This window comes from Stegostoma tigrinum, chromosome 4 (assembly GCF_030684315.1).
Source record: "Stegostoma tigrinum isolate sSteTig4 chromosome 4, sSteTig4.hap1, whole genome shotgun sequence".
Lineage (NCBI taxonomy): Eukaryota > Metazoa > Chordata > Chondrichthyes > Orectolobiformes > Stegostomatidae > Stegostoma > Stegostoma tigrinum.
In genome coordinates, this window is record NC_081357.1 from 84942804 (window position 1) to 84963717 (window position 20914).

At 44.8% G+C, this 20914-nt stretch overlaps 1 protein-coding gene across 2 annotated transcripts in view; it reads right to left on the reverse strand.

The window, feature by feature from the left end:
- LOC125452853 (collagen alpha-1(XXII) chain-like) overlaps window positions 1–20914 on the reverse strand; it is a 444116-nt gene that overhangs the window by 290242 nt on the left and 132960 nt on the right. For both annotated transcript variants that reach the window (XM_059645502.1, XM_059645503.1), the window contains 2 exons: window positions 9945–9998; window positions 8438–8473 (listed from right to left, as the gene is read on the reverse strand). In XM_059645502.1, the coding sequence (XP_059501485.1) occupies window positions 8438–8473; window positions 9945–9998 (90 nt within the window). The remainder of the gene's footprint in view (window positions 1–8437; window positions 8474–9944; window positions 9999–20914) is intronic.

Here is a 20914-nt window from a genome sequence, read left to right on the forward strand (position 1 = left end):
ATTGCACGTCCCTTAACCAAATCTGTGCTTCATTGCAAAACTGAAGAGGAGTCAAGCCAGACTCAGAATGTTAATTCTATTTCTTTCTCCATCGGTGCTGCCCAATCTGCTGAGTTTCTTCAGCATTCTCTGTGCACTTTTTGCACTGAGGCTGATTTTGCCTCATACTCCAACCTGAATGGTCAGTACATTGTAGTGGGATTCAGCCCAGTCAGGAAAATAAACACCCCTTGCCTCTTGTTTCATTCACAAATTAACCCAATGCTCCAGTAATAAGGCAAATAGCCTTTGTACTGGTTGTCTGATCCCACTGTTGTTGGAATCAGGGAATCAGTCTGTGAAGGCTAAAACTTTCAATCCCAAAACTAAATTTCGAGTGTAACAGCCTGGCTGTCCAAACATCGAGACTTTCTCAGAGTCCTGAGGGGCATTGAGATGGAATTTGAGTCAGAAATCTTTCACTTAGCTGGGAGATTTTGGGGCATCTGTTTGTTTGATGTTGACTGAGGGATGAGATCTATTGACCAATGCACTGGGGATAAGTACCCCCTGCTCTTCCTTAAAGTAGCTCCAGTGAGGGGGAAAGGGTGGGGAGTGGAATCTTACAAATTCAGTTGTTAGATTCATCTGGAAGACAGAACCTCCAATAAAGCCATACTTCTTCACCAGTGCAGAGGATTGTCAGCTGGGAGTATTGTGCTCAATGCGGCACAATGGCTAGCAATATTAGCAATATTCTAAAAGGGGTAAGGCGGGATCTTTATGTGAACACCAGCGTGCTTTAGACCCATTTGTGCCATTTATGACTCATTCCGTGAGGTCCTGTCATTAACAGCATTGTAGGATGCAATGCTTCAGCCTAAATGAGGTTCTAAAGAGCTGTTTTCAAACTAAGATCAGAGATAATGGGAACTGCAGATGCTGGAGATAGGGGATAGGTAAGAGGAAGAACAGCATAGGGAGGCAGGGATGAACTGGGCTGGCTTTGGGATGCAGTGGGGGGAGGGGAGATTTTGAAGCTTGTAAAAATCCAAAACTCACCTATCCCCTCTCCCACCTCAAGCCGCACCTCCATTTCCTACCTTCTAACCTCATCCCATCCCCTTGACCTGTCCGTCCTCCCCGGACTGACCTATCCCCTCCCTATCTCCCCACCTATACTCACCTTTACAGGGTCCATCCCCGTCCCTTTAACTTGTCTGTCTCCTCTCCACCTAACTTCTCCTCTATCCAACTTCGATCCGCCTCCCCCTCTCTCCCTATTTATTTCTGAACCCTCTCCCGATCCCTCTTTTCTGATGAAGGGTGTAGGCCCGAAACGTCAGCTTTTGTGGTCCGAAGATGCTGCTTGGCCTGCTGTGTTCATTCAGCTCCACACTTTGTTATCTTGGATTCTCCAGCATCTGCAATTCCCATTATCTCTGATATAGCCATGTATAGTTGCTTTGAAAGCAATTACTGGGATTTGGCAGCATTCATTTTTCCCCTGAGTTTGTTTAAGCATGACTGTACAGATGGGTATCCAAGATAAGCGTTGAGTCAGTGTTTAAAAAGTACAACTTCTGGCAAATGACCAAACGCTCAGCTCCGGTACAAAAACTGACAGCCATTTGAGTGACTATTTGAAAAGTCCCCATTGGGACAGGTACATATGAGTGTATGAGGGACAGACTGAACAGTATTGATGACAGTGACTGTGCTTTGGAATGTACACCAGTGTTCACTCTCACCTGTTGTTACTTTGAAAGGGATAAGGCAGGGTCTTTACATGAACACCAGGGATCTTTAGGCCCATTTGTGCCATTCTGTGAACCAATCCGTGAGGTCCTGTCACTAACATTATCGTAGGGTGCAATGCTTCAGTGTAATTGGAGATCTTCACAGAGCTGTTCTCAAATAATTATCTATAACCTGAGGCAGAAGTTGGAATTTCAACAGAATATTGAAAAGATTCCTCTTTCTTGTTAAAGTCAGAATTTTTTTCTAATGGTTAGATCTGGAGCTGTCAACTAACATCTGAATTAGTCCATCAACTTCTGGACCGTTCTATAAGCATCTAGGTCTGATAGCTAATAGGAACTGACTGACTGATCAGATGTTGACAGACAGCGCAGGGGTTGACTAATAACTCAGAGTTGACTGACAGCTCCAGGCATAACCTTCACCCCTATTGTTGCCATGCAGTCATGAACTGGTGACCACTTGAAAAGTAACTTCCCGTTCAGTTTTCAGGCTGACAGGAGGGATTTAGGAGTAGTGTGAGGGGAGTGCCCTGAAACCCACCCACCTTGGATGGGAAAGAGTGAGTGGGAGGGGGTGGAGGTCCCCTCCTGTAATTGCTTTTTTTCCACTTAAGTACCCCCTCCTTTGAGATCTGGTCTCCATGGCTGCTCCCTAAACTCATACTGGCCTCTTTGTCAGGACCCATTCTATCCTTCCCCCAGCCCCCAGCCCACAGCATCCTCCCAAACACACTTTAAACTCATCTTCCACCTGAGACATCCATGCACTTAGTTGGTGCTGGACCAGCTTTTTGACATTTGTTGATTATTTAATGGTCACCAGCATAAAGTTGGAGAGTCATAGTCATGTACACAGTGGAAACAGACCATTCAGATCAACTCAACCATGCCAACCAGATATCCTCAGTAAATTTAGGCCTATTTGCCACCATTTGACCCATATCCCTCTAAACCCTTCTCATTCATATACCTATCCAGATGCCCTCTAAATGTTGTAGTTGTCCCAGTCTCCACCACCTCCTCGGGCAGCTCATTTTGTATACGCACCACCTTCTGCATGAAAAAACTGCGTTTTAGGTCATGATTAAATCATTCCCCTCTCACCTTAAATCTATGCTCTCTAGTTTTGGATTCCCCAACCCTGGGGATAAGACTTTGTCTATTTATCCTATCCATGACGCTCATGATTTTATAAACCTCTATAAGGTCACCCCTCATCCTCAGATGCTCCAGGGAAAGTAGCCCCAGCCTATTCAGCCTCTCGCTACAGCTCAAACTCTTCAATCCTGGCAACATCCTTGTAATTCTTTTCTGAACCTAAGATGTGGATGCTTTGGAGAGGGTTCAGAGGAGGTTTACCAGGATGCTGCCTGGACTGGAGGGCTTATCTTATGAAGAGAGGTTGACTGAGCTCGGTCTCTTTTCATTGGAGAAAAGGAGGAGGAGAGGGGACCTAATTGAGGTATACAAGATAATGAGAGGCATAGATAGAGTCGATAGCCAGAGACTATTTCCCAGGGCAGAAATGGCTAGCACGAGGGGTCATAGTTTTAAGCTGGTTGGTGGAAAGTATAGAGGGGATGTCAGAGGCAGGTTCTTTACGCAGAGAGTTGTGAGAGCATGGAATGCGTTGCCAGCAGCAGTTGTGGAAGCAAGGTCATTGGGGTCATTTAAGAGACTGCTGGACATGCATATGGTCACAGAAATTTGAGGGTGCATCCATGAGGATCAATGGTCGGCACAACATTGTGGGCTGAAGGGCCTGTTCTGTGCTGTACTGTTCTATGTTCTATGTTCTATGTTCTATGAACCTCTTTCAAGTTTCACAACATCTCTTCTAAAGCAGGGAGACCAGAACTGAACACAATATTCCAAAAGTGGCCTAACCAATGGCCTGTACAGCCACAACATGACCTCGCAACTCCTACACTCACTGCACTGACCAATAAAGACAAGCATACCAAATACTTTCTTCATTATCCTATCTACCTGGGACTCCATTTTCAAGGAACCAGGAAACTGTACTCTTTGTTCAGCAACACTCCTCAGGACCTCACCTTTAAGTATAAAAGATGTGCCCAGGCTTGCCTTTCCAAAATGTAGCACCTCATATTTATCTAAATTAAACTCCATCTGCAACTCCTTGGCCCATTGGCCCATCTGATCAAGGTCTCATTTTAACCTTCTTCGCTGTCCATAATACCCCCAATTTTGGTGTCAGCTGCAAACTTACTAACCTTACATAAGAGGTAACACAGTTTGGAGCTGGAGGCACACAGCAGGCCAGGCAGCATCAGAGGAGCAGGAAAGTTGACAATTTTGGTGGGGCCCATCTTTAGAAATGGGGGCGGGAAGGGAGCTCAAAAATAAGTAGAGAGGAAGGGGCTGGGGAAGGTAGGTGGAATAGTGATAGGTGAATGCAGGTTGGGAGTGGTGGGGATTACTCAGTGAAGTGGGAGGAGCAGATAGGTGGGAGAGAAGATGGACAGGTTATGTCAGGTCAAGGAGGTGAGGATGAGAAGGAAGGTTGGTCATGGGATGAGGCCGGGGGTGGGGAGATCTTGAAACTGGTAAAATCCACAATTAGGCCATTGGTCTGTAAGCTCCTGAGGTGGAATATGAGGTGCTGCTCCTTCAGTTTGCAGGTGGTGTCATTGTGACACTGGAGGAGGATCAGGAGTCTGAACTGGAAGCTGAGTCAATGGACTAGCTTATCATCCTTCAGTGCACTTTTCCCTTCAACTGGAATTTTCAGGCCAAAGGAAGAATGGTTACATGGCTGAGGTGTACGATTGTCAGTCTCACTTTGTATAAGTGTGAAGGAAATTGTAGGAAATGTGTGCAACAACTGACCATTCATGGAACCCAATATCAATGCCTATCCTGACATGCCCTATTCAAGACTCTAATACAAACTTGCTCATAATTGCCTTGTAACTAACATCTCCATTCTTGACTTTAAAGCAGCGAGTTTATCTTTTCAATTTTTTTTGGAATAGCCCAGCTCTACTGCCTTCTGACCATGCTCCTTCCTTGGAGACAGCTCTGATCAAGTAAGTAGATTAGATTAGATTCCCTACAGTATGGAAACAGGACCTTCAGCCCAACAAGTCCACACCATCCCTTGAGCATCCCACCCAGACCTATCCCTCTATAACCCACACACCTCAGAACACTACGGGCAATTTAGCATGACCTATCCAGCACATCTATGGACTGTGGGAGGAAACCACAGGACCCAGAGGAAACCCGCACAGACACAGGGAGAATGTGCAAACTTCACCCAGTCACCTGAGGCTGGAATCGAACCCAGGTCCCTGGTGCTGTGAGACTGCAGTGCTAACCAGTGAGCCACCATGCCGCCCATACTTTAGGATATCTTAAAACACTCAATGTCTTTGCCTCCACAGCCTTCTGTGGCAGTGAATTTCAAAGATTCACCACCATTCAGCTGAAGGAATTCTTCCTCATCTCAGTTCTAAGGGGTCGTCCCTTCACTCTGAAACTGTGCCCTCAGATCCTAGTCTCTCCAATAGTGGAAACATCTTCTCCACTTTGCTCTATCCAGGCCTGTCAGTATCCTGTAGGTTTCAAAGAGATCCCCCTTCAACCTTCTACACGCCATGGATACAGACCTAAAGTCCTCAAAGATTGCTCGTTTGACATACTCTTCATGCCTAGGATCATTCTTGTGAGCCTCTTCTGAGCCCTTTCCAATTCCAGCACATCCTTTCTTAGATAGGGGGCCCAAAACCACTCACAATATTCCAAATGTGATCTGACCATAACTTATACAGTCTCAGCAAAATATCGCTGTTCTTATATTCTAGCATTCTTGAAATGAATGCTAAAATTTCATTTGCCTTCCTAACTGCTAACTGAACCTGCATGCTAACCTGAGGAGAATCCTAAAGTAGGGCTCCTAAATCTGGCTCGTGCTGCCTTTCCATGTTCCTGATTTCCCTCTTCAGTGAACTCCTGACAGGTAAGGCCAATGGACTCAAGACATGGGGAGGTATGTGGTGCTGGGGTATTATAGCCATTACAGAAACATATTGAGGTTGGTTGGCTTGCCGAGTTGGTTTCTTGTATTGCAGATGTTTCGTTACCATGCTGGGTAACATCCTCAGTGCAGCCTCCGATAAAACATCGGTATGTTTTTCTGTGATAACAAAGTGTGGAGCTGGATGAACACAGCAGGCCAAGCAGCATCTCAGGAGCACAAAAGCTGACGTTTCGGGCCTAGACCCTTCATCAGAGAGGGGGATGGGGAGAGGGAACTGGAATAAATAGGGAGAGAGGGGGAGGTGGACCGAAGATGGAGAGAAAAGAAGATAGGTAGAGGGGAGAGTATAGGTGAGGAGGTAGGGAGGGGATAGGTCAGTCCAGGGAAGACGGACAGGTCAAGGGGGCGAGATGAGAAGGAAATGGAGGTGCGGTTTGAGGTGGGAGGAAGGGATGGGTGAGAGGAAGAACAGGTTAGGGAAGAGGAGACAGGCTGGGCTGGTTTTGGGATGCAGTGGGGGGAGAGGAAGAACTGGACTGGTTGTGGGATGCAGTGGGGGAAGGGGAGATTTTGAAGCTTGTGAAGTCCACATTGATACCATTGGGCTGCAGGGTTCCCAAGCGGAATATGAGTTGCTGTTCTTGCAACCTACGGGTGGCATCATTGTGGCACTGCAGGACGCCCATGATGGACATGTCGTCTGTGGAATGGGAGGGGGAGTTAAAATGGTTTGCGACTGGGAGGTGCAGTTGTTTGTTGCGAACGAAGCGGAGGTGTTCTGCAAAGTGGTCCTCAAGCCTCCGCTTGGCTACCCCAATGTAGAGGAAGCCACAGCGGGTACAACGGATACAATACACCACATTGGCAGATGTGCAGGTGAACATCTGCTTGATATGGAAAATCATCTTGGGGCCTGGGATAGGGGTGAGGGAGGAGGTGTGGGGGCAAGTGTAGCACTTCCTGCGGTTGCAGGGGAAGGTGCCGGGTGTGGTGGGGTTGGAGGGGAGTGTGGAGCGGACAAGGGAGTCACGGAGAGAGTGGTCTCAAAGGGTGGGGCTGGAAAAATGGCTTGGGTGGTGGGGTTGGATTGTAGATTGCGGAAGTGTCGGAGGATGATGCGTTGTATCCGGAGGTTGGTGAGGTGGTATGTGAGAACGAGGTCTGACTGGTTTTTAAACTCTGGAGTCCTTTGAGCTGGATTACCTCACTTCCAGCTTTCCTTCGTAGTGGAATGTGTATGGGGTCGAGTTCAATGCGTTTATTAATAGCATGCTTCATGGAGTTCTAGGCTTTTTGCAATTCTTGTGCCTGTCTCTGCCTAGCTTGTCCCAGGATTTTGGTGTTGTCCCAGTCGACATGGTGGTTCTCCTTGTCCATGTGGATTGAGGTGAGTGAGTATTGGTCGTGCCTTTTTGTAGCCAGTTGATGTTCATGTACCCTTGTTGTTAGTTTCCTACCTGTTTGTCCAATGTAGTGTCTCTCAGAGTCTCTATAAGGGATCTTGTAGATGACATTGCTGATGTCCATGGCATGGAGTGGGTCTTTAGTTTGGGCAGCAGTTCTCCTAGGGTTGACGTGGGCCTGTGTGCCACTCTGATGCCCAGTGGTTGTAGGAGTCTTGTGGTGAATTCTGATGTGTTCCTGATGTAGGGTAGTGTGATGAGTGTGTCGGGGCATGTAGTATCTCCTTGATGTTGTTTGTGTAGGCATCTTCTGACCCAGTTTTTTGGATATCCATTATCTCTGAAATCCTGGAAGAGGTATTCTTCTTCCTCTTGGCGTAGTTCCATATTGCTGCAGTGTATTGTTGCCCTTTAAATAGTGTTTACACGCAGGTTCATTTGTGTGTGCTGGGATGGTTACTGTAGAAGTATAGTACCTGGTCTGTGTGTGTGGCTTTTCTGTGTACTTTCCTTTGCAGTTCCCCATTTGTCTTGCGCTCTACCATGACGTCCAGGAATGGGAGCTGTTTGCTCATCTCTTCCTCTCTGGTGACTTTTGTTGGAAATGCTACGTGGACGACACCTTTGCCATCATTAAATGGACAAAATTAGAGGAAACACACAAACCCAAGCTATAAATCTACTCCAAAACCTTACAGAAACATGGCTAAGGGAGGGACAGGACTGGCAGCTTATTCTGCCAGAGTACATGTGCTTTAGGTAGGACAGAAGTGGAAGGAAGAAGAGATGGGGAGTTGCATTTTTGATTAAAGGCAAGCAGTAGCCAGAGATGAAATAACAAGGATCATCCAGTGAGGCTTTGTGTGTGGAGCTAAGAAATAAGAAGGGGATGGTGACATTAGTGGGGTTGTACTACAGGACCCAAATGTCAACAGGGATTGGAGGAACAAATATGTAAGGAGATTGTGGACACTTGCAGGAGAAATAGAGTTGTCATAGTGGGTGAATTAATTTATGTTTTGATGTTTTGATTTTACTTTCATCTCACAGTGTGGATAAAAATCTTTAAAATGTGATCTGAAATCCAGCCCTCAGGGAATGCTTGATCTGAACCATCATGCCTATGTTAACTTATTATTACACTATTCCAAATCAAATTCCATATCCCTGTTCTATTCACATAGTCCTGCATCTTCCTTAGACTCCCTAAAAATAATGCTTAGTGCCTCAACGTCTCCCTGTTATTTCAGTTTCACCCAGAGAAGCACAAGAGCCCAGGTACTTACAGATAACCCACGAGGACCTGGAGAACCTGTATCACCCTATTAAAAACACAGATAATTTCATTAATACTCAGTTGATGAACAGTTAACTCATTTACATTTTAATAAGTGTAGCTAGGAAACAAACAAGTTGAAAGTTGAAAGAAAGGCTATGAATACTCTGAAATGAGTTACTGTCATCGCAGGGCCTGTGCTATTAGTTACAGGATACAAGGAATGATCTGCTTAGGGGTAACGTTGTGGCACTGCAATGGGCTGGGCTTGCTCACATCTTGCATTACTACTAGCACAGGTCTGCCTCTAAAAGCATATTTTTAGAAAATGTATAATCTTCTAAACTTTGATGTTCAGAAAAACCTGACTGTACTTATAGAAAGAACACTGAAAGCTAACATGGAGGCACAGAAAGCAACTGGGAAGGCCAATAGCATGTGCAGTACATGATCAGAAAAGTCTTATTATATGTATGTAGAGCAAATCTTTTCCTAAACCTTGAACTATCTCACAACCTACAAAAGCAGCTTTTGCCAATATCCAATCATTTTCAGTGTAAAGTGATTGAACAAACAACAGAATTTAATGTTTTCTGTGCAAGATTTAAGAATCCTCCTGTCCCTTATTTTCTCTCAAACTTTTCAAAATACCACTGTCTCTATGAATGTACAGTCACCAGACTTGGACACTTTGTCCAAGTATGCTTCCACTATTACATTGTAGGGAGTGGGTCATGTTACTCCCACGCACTTATGTTCTATGCATCTGCTCACACAGCTCATTCCATTTGACTTGGCAAGTGCTTTTCACATTGCAGAGATGCTTTCAATGAAGTGCCTGGCATCATCCACAGGTATTTGTCAGGGTCTATCTTTTGAAAGATTATATCCTTCACATTTGCTACCATTTTAGAACTGGAGTATCTCTTAACACTAAACATCCTTTACTCCTCAAGGCCAGATATTACCTTTATAAATTTTGGACTAACTTGTTCATAAATTTCACCAACCTGCCTCACCCAGTTTTGAAGACAGGCGGAGGCTTTTGTTTATAATTCTGTATTCAGTAACAGGTTGAAGAATGGATTTCTGATGGGATCCAAAGATTGTGCCAACTGTTGCCCAATTTCCTTTTCCAGGGAATGACTGGGACTGTTACTTTAGGTGGTCCCTGTTTTCTGATTAATTTTGTCTCCTTTTAAACATTTTTTGAATGTCAAGTGAACACTATCAACAGCTCCATTCACATGGTGACTCATTTGGAGGTCATGTTAACTCTGTGGGACTATGTGAAAACAATAAATTGACCATCAGTTTCATATGTCTGCGGGAATGATATCAGGCAGGTTGATGATCCACGATTAGCACAAATCAGATGATGAGCAGCACATTTACATTAGATTTCTAAAGCATGTTCAACTCTATTACTGATCTCACTTTGCAAGTGGAACATTGGGTTCACAAGTGAGAAATTGCAAATCAAAATTGCTCTTTATACTATTCCAAATAACACTTACCTTTTCTCCACTTGGACCAGGTAGACCAGAAACACCAGAGTCTCCCTTTAAGCCCTGTTTAAAATGGGGACTGAATGAGTTAACCATACAGTTCATTGAAATAGAAATCTATTCTTTATGTAATATGATTTCCCAGTGTTGAAAATAAAGCAAAATTATATATAATGTTTGAACAAATGGTGAATTACTAAAGCCAAACCAAATTGACACAGCTCTGCTAAAGATTCTGTCAATTATTGTAAGCTGGTCACCCCTCTTTTAATGATGTTTCAAGGACCAGAGGACATTGCCCTCTCAAGAATAGGATGAGTAGGATGAAGTTGTAGGTATTTGCTCGTTTGAGCTTCAAAAAAAACTGCAGGGAAGAGAGAGAGGCATGAAGGAATCCCATTGTTCTGAGGTTTTGGGAAAAAGGTCACAATAGGTAGGAAATAGGATCATGAGTCTTACATAGAACATAGAACATTACAGCACAGTACAGGCCCTTCGGCCCTCAATGTTGTACAGACCTGCCATATCGATCTCAAGCCCATCTAACCTACACTCTTCCATGTACATCCATACGCTTGGCCAATGATAACTTAAATGTACTTAAAGTTGGTGAATCTACTACCGTTGCAGGCAAAGCATTCCATACCCTTACTACTCTCTGAGTAAAGAAACTACCTCTGACATCTGTCCTATATCTTTCACCCCTCAATTTAAAGCTATGCCCCCTCGTGCTCGCCGTCACGATCCTAGGAAAAAGGCTCTCCCTATCCACTCTATCTAACCCTCTGATTATCTTATATGTCTCAAGTCACCTCTGAACCTTCTTCTCTCTAACGAAAACAGCCTCAAGTCTCTCAGCTTTTCCTCATAAGACCTTCCCTCCATACCAGGCAACATCCTAGTAAATCTCCTCTGCACCCTTTCCAAAGCTTCCACAACCTTCTTATAATGCGGTGACCAGAACTGTACACAATACTCCAAGTGCGGCCGCACCAGAGTTTTGTACAGCTGCAGCGTAACCTCTTGGTTCCGGAACTCGATCCCTCTATTAATAAAAGCTAAAACACTGTATGCCTTCTTAACAGCCCTGTCAACCTGGGTGGCAACTTTCAAGGATCAGTGTACATGGACACCGAGATCTCTCTGCTCATCTACACTACTAAGAATCTTACCATTAGCCTTGTACTTTGCCTTCCGGTTACTCCTACCAAAGTGCATCACCTCACACTTGTCTGCATTAAACTCCATTTGCCACCTCTCAGCCCAGCTCTGCAGCTTATCTATGTCTCTCTGTAACCTACAACATCCTTTGTCATTATCCACAACTCCACCGACCTGAGTGTCGTCTGCAAATTTACTAACCCATCCTTCTACGCCCTCATCCAGGTCATTTATAAAAATGACAAACAGCAGTGGACCCAACACCAATCCTTGCCATACACCACTAGTAACTGGACTCCAGGATGAACATTTCCCATCAACCACCACCCTCTGTCTTCTTTCAGCAAGCCAATTTCTGATCCAAACTGCTATATCTCCCACAATCCCATTCCTCCGCATTTTGTACAATAGCCTACTGTGGGGAACCTTATCGAACGCCTTGCTGAAATCCATATACACCACATCAACCGGTTTACTCTCATCTACCTGTTTGGTCACCTTCTCAAAGAACTCAATAAGTTTTGTGAGGCACGACCTACCCTTCACAAATGTCTTGATCAGAGGCTGCAAGGAAGTTAGTCAAAACTGAATAGAAACTAATAGGGAAGAAAAACTCTTTGCATGTGGCGTTTAGAGTCTTGTGTTCTGTGTGATATGTTAAGACCCCCTATGAATGGCAACATGAATCCTTTTCTTGCTGCACTCCTTCACCAGCCTGAGTTACCTATAGACAGTGGTGATTAGTTTCCAGGTTATTCTTTAAGAACTCTCAAGTTGTGGCAATGAAGACTTGTCAGACCTTTCTTTTCCACTTGCGCTGTTGAGCGGCACAGTGGCTCAGTGGTTAGCACTGCAGCCTCACAGCGCCAGGGACCCAGGTTCGATTCCCGCCTCAGGCGACTGTCGGTGTGGAGTCTGCACGTTCTTCCCGCGTCTGCGTGGGTTTCCTCCGGGTGCTCTGCTTTCCTCCCACAGTCCAAAGATGTGCAGGTTAGGTGGATTGGCCATGTTAAATTGCCCATAGTGTTCAGGGTATGTGGGTTATAGGGGGAAGGGTCTGGGTGGGATGCTTTAAGGGGTGGTGTGGACTTGTTGGGTCGAAGGGCCTGTTTCCACACTGCAGGGAATCTAATCTAATTTAAAAAAAGATTTCCAATTCATAATCCTTGATAAATTCAGTTTTCAGAGAAGGCAAAAGCTGTTGTTCTTCAAGCATATAATTTCAAACTCTCTACGTCCAAATCCAACATCATTTCCAGATATCCAGTGAGTGATAAGAACTTGATTGTTTTACACGTATCTCCTCTCACGGAAAAAATCATGATCAAGGGGCAGAATTTTTTTAAAAAATCTGTTTAATAAAATTAGAATGCACTTTGTCACAAAAAGGGCCATGGAAATCTAAATACTCTCCCAAACAAAGGTTTCCATGTTGAGATAACTGAAAATTTCAAACTTAAAATTTATTTTTAGCCAGGTCTTTGGGATATGTATTGTTTAGATTAGATTCCCTGCAATGTGGAAACAGGCCCTTTGGCCTAACAAGTCCACACTGCCCCTTGAAGCATCCCACCCAGACCCATTCCCCCTATAACCCACACACTCCCGAACACTATGGGCAATTTATCATAGCTGATCTACCTAGCCTGCACATCTTTGGACTGTGGGAGGAAACTCATGCAGACATGGGGAGAATGTGCAAACTCCACACAGACAGTCACGTGAGGCTGGAATTGAACCTGGGTCCCCGGTGCTGTGAGGCTGCAGTGCCAACCACTAAGCCACCATGCCGTTGTAGATGAGATCAGTCAGTCTTTAAATGAGCGACAGAACAAGGACAAAGGACTGAATCCCCTCCTCCTGGGATCATGTTGTGGCCCATCTTCCTTTTACGAATAAGCTTTGAAGGACTTGTTATCCCGATGCAACTGGGTCCCTATGCACAACCTGACTGACTATGGATCTTTGGTTAGTGAAGATTATGAAGGGAAGGGGCTATCCTCGCATCCACAAATGAGATTGAATGAAATAAAAATCTTAAGCAGGAGCAGGATTAGGCCATTTAGGCGGCACGGTGGTTCAGTGGTTAGCACTGCAGCCTCACAGCGCCAGGGACCTGGGTTCGATTCAAGCCTCGGGTAACTGTCTGTACGGAGTTTGCACATTCTCCCCATGTCTGCGTGGGTTTCCTTCGGGTGATCCGGTTTCCTCCCACGGTCCAAAGATGTGCAGGCTAGGTGGATCAGCCATGCTAAACTGCCCTGGTATTCAGGGGTGTGTGGATTATAGGAGGATGGGTCTTCAAGGGGCAGTGTGGACTTGTTGGGCCAAAGGGCTCGTTTCCACATTGCAGGGAATCTAATCTTTAAAAAAAACTTAGCTCTGCCATTCAACATGATCTTGGTTGATCTTCTTTCTCAAAGCCAAACTCCCATGCTCTCCCATACACTTGGCACTCTGAGCTTCTAGAAACCAATTAAGTATCTCTTAAATAAATTTAGTAACTTAGCCTTCTGTGGCAGAGAATTCGACAGCTTCACCACCTTCTAATGAAGACATTTCTTCTCATCTCACTCTGAAATGGCCTATCCAGTATCCTGACACTGTAACCCCTTGTTCTAGGCCATCGTTCCTGCCCCTAGTATGTCCAGCCCTATCAGAATTTCATACGCTTCAATGAGGTCCCTTCTCAATCTCCGAACTCCACCTAGGACAGACCCAGACAACGCAATCTCTCCTCATTCAGCAACCTGCCATTTCAGGATCAATCCGCTAAAGTTTCTCTCCTTCTGTAGAAAGGTTATCTTTTCTTAGATGAGCTGACCAAAAATACATATATCACTCTAGGTATGGTCTCACCAAAGACATGTGCTATTGGATTAAGACTTCCTTTGTCTTGTTCTTGAATTTTCTTTGCAAGCCAACATACCATTTGCCTTCCTTCCTGCCAGCTGTGCCTACATGCTTACTGTCAATGACTGGGTAAAAGACCTCCAGTCCATTTGTATATCAAAATTCCTCCAATCTACTATCAAGTAAATCATAGAATCCCTACAGTACAGAAGAAGCTATTTAGCCCACTGTGTCTGCAAAATCCTTCTGAAAAGCATCCCACCCAGACCAGCCCCAATCCTATTCATGTAACCACACATTTGCCATAGCTAATCCATGTTGCTTGCATGTCCCTGGGCACGACGGGGCAATTTAGCATGACCAATCCACCTAACATTCATTTAACATACAAAACTGGACCATGCAATGGTCCATCCACAGTCATACTGGAAGGATGTGCAAACTCCACATAGACAGTCATCCAAGACTAGAATTGAACCTGGGTCCTGGCTCTCTGAAGCAGCAGTGTTAATCTCACTGAGCCATCACGCTGCCCCTAAACAATGCTGCTTGGAAGTCACACGTAGATCAGAACAGGTAAAGACAGCAAATTTCCTTCACTAAAAACCATCAATGAACAAGGACGGTTTTTAATTACATTTGATCATCACTTCATGGTCAGCATTACTGACATGAGCTTCATTTCCCAGAACTATGAACTTGTTGAGTTTAAATACTACCAGCTCAGTGATGAGATTTGAAACCATAACCCTAAAGGTCTGGGCCTTTGGACCAGGGGTCTAACAACAATATCACTATGCTAATACCTCCTCTAAATAATCCTCTGCCTTCTGTTTTTCCCATTGAAGTGGAAACATCACAGTCATCCATGTTGTACTGCATTTGCTATGTACTTACCCACTCATTCGATTTGTCTCAATTGCATTGAAGTCTCTTTAAGTCCTCCTCACCACTCACATTCCCATCCAGCTTTATGACATCAGCACACTTGGAAATACTATACTCAAGTCACTCATCTAAACCATTAAGACATATTGTGAAAAGTTGAGGCCAAAGCTCTCACCTCTGCGATGCCCTATTCATTACCAACCTTTGCTCCAGAACTTACCCACTTTCTGTTTCCTGTCTGCTAACTTGTTCTCAATCCATGTCAGTCTACTATCACCAAACCATGTGCTTTGATTTGTATAATAACCTCTTGTGTAGAACCACATCGACAGATTTTCCATCATCTGCTCAAATAGGTAATAGTTAAAATAGGTAATAGTCAAAAAACTCCAATGGGTTTGTCAAACATGAATTTCATAAATAATGCTGACTTTCTGTAATACTGTTTGTTTAATTAAATGGGTTGATTTCACATCCCTTATAACAGACTTTTCCCTACTACCGATGTGAGACTAACTGGGTGTGTAATTCACAGTTTTGTCTCTTCCTCCTTTTTGAATTAGTGGTCATATTTGCCACTCTCTAATCTGCTAGGGCTGTTCCAGACGACAACCAAATCATCCATTATTTCTTTGGCCACCTCCTTTACGGATCACATGCCACCAGGTTAGACTCCAGCAGGTTTATTTGAAAATACAAGCTTTTGTAGCCTCACTGCTTCAGGTGCAAGTGAGGTGGTATCAGACACAGAATTTGTAAGTTAAAGATCAAAGAGTCACACCACTGATGAGGATGCACTAAACAAACCTAAGATGCTGTAAAATCTTCAATCAGTTGGAAGTTTTAATTGATTAATATGTATTAGTAAAACACTGAATTCCTTTCAAGTCACTGCCCTGAGAAAACGAAAGGTCTTATCGGTAGGAAGATGAGGTGATATTTTAGGTCAGAAAATGCATGTTAGGTGTAAGGCCTTGTTTAGAGTCTGTTTGTGTTTTGGTTTGGAGTGAGGCTGGTTCTATTTCTAAAGTAGGAATTTATAAAATGCCGCATTGACAGTCAGTCTATAAATTGTATGCTTTTTGGAAAAAATAGAATGTATCTGCAAATACAAATTCATCTCATAGATAGGTGTGTGTGTGTGTGTGTGTGTGTGTGTGTGTGTGTGTGTGTGTGAGAGAGAGAAGGGGAGAGAGAGAGAGAGAGAGAGAAAGACAGACAAACAGAGAGAGAGAGAGTGAGAGTGTCTGTCTGTTTGAGAGAGAGAGAGAAACAGAGAGAGAGAGGTGGGGGAGAAGAGAGAAAGTGTGTGTGTGAGAGGGGGTAGAGAGAGGGAGGGAGAGCGCGTGTTTGTGTGCGCGCCTGCAAGCGCATGTGTGTGTGCGAGCGTGCGTGGGTGTGTGGGGATGAGAAAGACAGTGTTCACGTGTGTGTGTGGTGTGTGTGGGGGCGTTGAAGAGAGACAGAGAGAGAGTGCATGCATGCCACTTGAGAGATAGTGTGCGTATGAGAGGGAATCCGTGTGAGAGTGACAGATTGCGTGTGAGACAGAGTGTGCAAGAGAGAGAGATATTTGAGTGAGTGAGTGTGTATGTGTTTGTATGTGTGTGTGAGTATGTGTGTGTGTGTGTGTGTGTGTGTGAGACCGACTCGAAGAGCGTGGTGGGATCACCTGTGCTGTGACATGATCCCACGATTCTGGTTGAGGCCGGCCTCAAGGCTATCAGCTTCTGTTCAGTGACTTCAGGATGCAGTGCATCCCGAAGTCTGCCTTGGAGGACATTTACCCGAAGATCTGAGGACAAATGTCCTTAACCGCTGAAATGTTCCCTTTCTGGTGATCAGTTGTCATAGCATCTGCATGGTTTTGCCAACATACCATGCCTCAGGGCATCTTTGCCTGCAGCTTACAAGATAGACAACGTTAGTCAAGCCATGTGAGTATCAGCTGTGCATGTGGTGGGTGGTGTTCCCACATGAGGTGGCAGTGTCCATGTCAAAGATCTGACATGTCTTGCAGAGTTTGCCATGACAGGGTTGTATAGTGTTGTGGCCGATGTTGTCCTGAAGTCTGGGTAGATTGCTGCAGACAATGGTCTGTTTAAGATTTGCGTTTGTTTGAAAGTGAGAAGTGGAGGCATGGGGAAGATCTTGGCGAGGGGCTCATTGTGATCGATAATGTGTTGAAGGCTGCAAAGAACGTGGTGTAGTTTCTCTTCTCCCGGGAAATACTGGATGACGAAGGGTAACCTTATCAAATGTATCCCATGTCTGTCTTCCGAGGAGGTCATTATGGTTTTTTGCTGTGGTACATCAGGACTGGCAATTGATGAGTTGAGCATCATTTCCTGTTCTTATGTGGGCGTCCTTCAACACCTTCAGGTGTCCGTTGTATGCACCCTCATGCGAACAGATCCTGTGTATGCATAGGACTTGTCTGAGGGAATGGCTGTTTTAATATGTTTGGGTGAAAGCTAGAGAGGTGCAGCATCATGAGGCTATCCATAGGCTTGTGGTAGAGAGAGGTATTGAAAGTGTCCTTATCCTTCTGACCTTGTTCACCCCAGTCCAACACCGGCACCTCCATGTCACACCTCCTTTAATGCGTTGAGAGTTTAGATTGTCATACCCTGGGGATTAATCAGCTTTCAATCCAATTCATTTTGTCATCACTATTTTTTACTCACACTAATTTCCTTTAATTCCTCCTTCCCAAAATACATTTGAGAAGTTTTTATGTTTTCTTCTGTGAAGGCTAAACAAAAGTAGTTGCTCAATTCCTTTGCCATTTCTTTGCTTTCCATTATCAATTTTCCCATCTCAGACTGTAAAGGGCCTACATTTATCTTCATTCAAAGTTTTGCTTACTTAATGTAACCTATCTTTTAATGGAATTAATATTAAGTTTCAGAATTGTACTCTCAGAAAGCCCAATGGTGAGATGTTCAATAATAGAATGGTTGCTGTGTCACAGAATTGGACAACATTGTGATTGATTACAGTCAAAGTGATGAATACAACTTCAAAAGACAAGTGATTTCATCGAACCCCTACAGTGTGGAAACAGGCCCTTCAGCCCAAAAATTCCACACTGAACCTCAGAGCATCCCACCCAGACCTGTCCCCTTGTAACCCAAATAATCTACACATCCCTGGGCACTATGGACAATTTAGTATGGCCAGTCCACCTGACATGTACATCTTTGGACTGTGGGAGGAAACCAGAGCACTCGGAGGACAGACAGTCACCCGAGGCTAGAATCGAACCCAAGTCGCTGGTGTTGTGAGGCAGCAGTGTTAACCACTGAGCCACTGTGCCACCCCAAATTTGTTCAAGTACAGAGCAGACAAATTCCTCATCCACATTGTCTTCTACCTTGTTTGCAGCTTTTCTTCTACTGATGACATTACTGGAATGATCAGATACTTGTTTCTTTGTTTTTGCGAGGAAGAGTTATCCTATATCTTAGCAGCCAGAATCTGTGATCCTGTTGAAACGTATTAATGGGTCAAATCTTACTGGACCTGAACAATGTATGCTGTGGTGAGAAATGAGGCAGAATCATGTGATACGTTGATGCTACAAACAATTGAAACATAATCACGCCTCAATAATGGTGGCCACAAATTTGGATCACTTATGATGTAAATGTGACTCCAGATCCACAAAAATGCTGCCAACGCTAAATACACCCTAAAAATGGCCCAGCAAGTCTTTGAGTTCAGGGCACTTCGCCTAACATTCAACACTCCAAATTAAAATGTGGGATATTGCATCAGAAGCTCAGGCTACACTTGCACTGGATGTTGAGATCAGTTTCTTTCCAGGCAGTTGTTAATTGTCTATTAAGGGGATCACTGCTTCTTAATAATCTCATTAGTGGCACATCTCAACTTATTAATATGCAGCCTTCTATCACCATCTGTTGGGAGCAAACTTGGCATAACAGTTCTCAACATGGAAGCCAGAGTGGGTACCTGGTAACTTTAGCTTGCCAGTCATTCCAGAGGACTTCCATGTTGGGCGCTGGGCACCAACATCCTAGGGCACACTTCATGGGCACCGGCAACTTGCATCCTACGTCCCCCACATTGACCTGTACTGATTTCTAAGAACCTTCATAGTGCTTCTCTAATCTACTTATGGGACACTTCTGTACTTCAATGCTGCACCAACTACTGTAATGCTGCAGCAAGGACACACACCCAGCCCACAGACTGGATCGGGCTACATCTTCAAGCTCTTCACTCAGTGCTGCTCACTCACAACATTCTTGCCTTGTACTGCCTTTCTGTACTTAGCCTCCTTGGTCAGCAACACCAGACTCTCAGCGACACCATATTATCATGCCATCTAGAGTAGCCACAAAGCCAGGAAGCTTGGCACGATTGTCAGCAGACCTCAGTTAAGTAGTATAGCCTTCAGCCAGAGGACCCAACATAGTAAGTTAAGTGTAGTTTCTGCTACCAATCCAGGGGCTTGGACATGGTGGTCAGAGTCAGGATCCTCTCTCCATAAGCAATGAGGAGCTAAAGGTCGGGCAGTCCACGACCTACCTTGACTCTCTCTGCCCTATTTTGGGTTGCTTTCCTACTAGAATAAGAGACAGGTATTAGGGAGAAGAAATTGAGTGGCATGGCTATTACTACTGGTGCAAGTCAGGAGGTGTTGTGAGTGAGTGAATAGGTGGGAAAGAGTCCATGCAGGATTCATGAGGTCAGGTGTTGGGGTGGGTGACAGCAAGTGAAAGATGTTGCAGGCAATAGTGAGAGTGGTGGAGCAAGTGCCTTGGTTTCAGGTGGCTACAGTAGCAGAGACTCAGTGTTAGGTAATAGATAAGGTGTAGCACTAACACAGTTGGAATGGAGCAGGTCATTGAACTTATTCCTATGCATTGCCAGGCATTCTTCCATATGGCTACTTTAATCTTGATGGCAACGTTGGGCCAGGCTTATATGGCGTGGTGTTGTGTCGTCATCTGCTGATACTGGTGAACAGCATGTCCTACCTGTGCACAACCCTGCAGCAGCACCTCCAGGTCCATGCCCATGAAGGGGATGATAAGGCAACACATAGAACTTAGAACATAGAAAAGTACAGCACAGTACAGGCCCTTTGGCCCACGATGTTGTGCTGCGGAATAATCCTAATCCAAAATTAAAATAACCTAACCTACATTCCCCTCAATTCACTGCTGTCCATGTGCATGTCCAGCAGTCGCTTAAATGTCACTAATAACTCCACTTCCACGACTACCACTGGTAAACTATTCCATGCGCTTACAACTCTCTGGGTGAAGGACCTCCCTCTGACGTCTCCTCTATACTTTCCTCCTAACACCTTAAAACTATGACCCCTTGTGGCAGTCAATCCTGCCCTGGGGAAAAGTCTCTGGCTATCGACTCTATCCATGCCTCTCATTACCTTGCACACCTTGATCAGGTCACCTCTCTCCCTCCATCTCTCCAGAGAGAAAAGTCCGAGCTCAGTCAACATCTCCTTGTAAGACAAGCCCTCCAGTCCAGGCAGCATCCTGGTAAACCTCCTTTGCACCCTCTCCAAAGCCTCCACATCTTTCCTATAATAGGGCGACCAGAACTGGACACAATATTCCAAGTGTGGTCTCACCAGGGTTTTGTAGAGCTGCAGCATAACCTCGCGGCTCTTAAACTTGATCCCCCTGTTAATGAAAGCCAAAACACCATGTTTTCTTAACAACCTTATCCACCTGGGTGGCAACTTTGAGGGAGCTATGCACTTGAACACCAAGATCCCACTGTTCCTCCACTCTGCCGAGAATCCTGCCTTTAATCCTATATTCAGCATTTAAGTTCGACCTTCCAAAATGCATCACTTCGCATTTATCCAGGTTGAACTCCATCTGCCATTTCTCAGCCCAGATCTGCATACTGTCAATGTCTCACTGAAGCCTGCAATAGCCCTCGATACTATCAACAGCACCTCCAACCTTTGTGTCATCAGCAAACATACTAACCCACCCCTCAACCTCCTCATCCAAGTCATTTCTAAAAACTACAAAGAGCAGAGGCCCAAGAACAGAGCCCTGTGGGACACC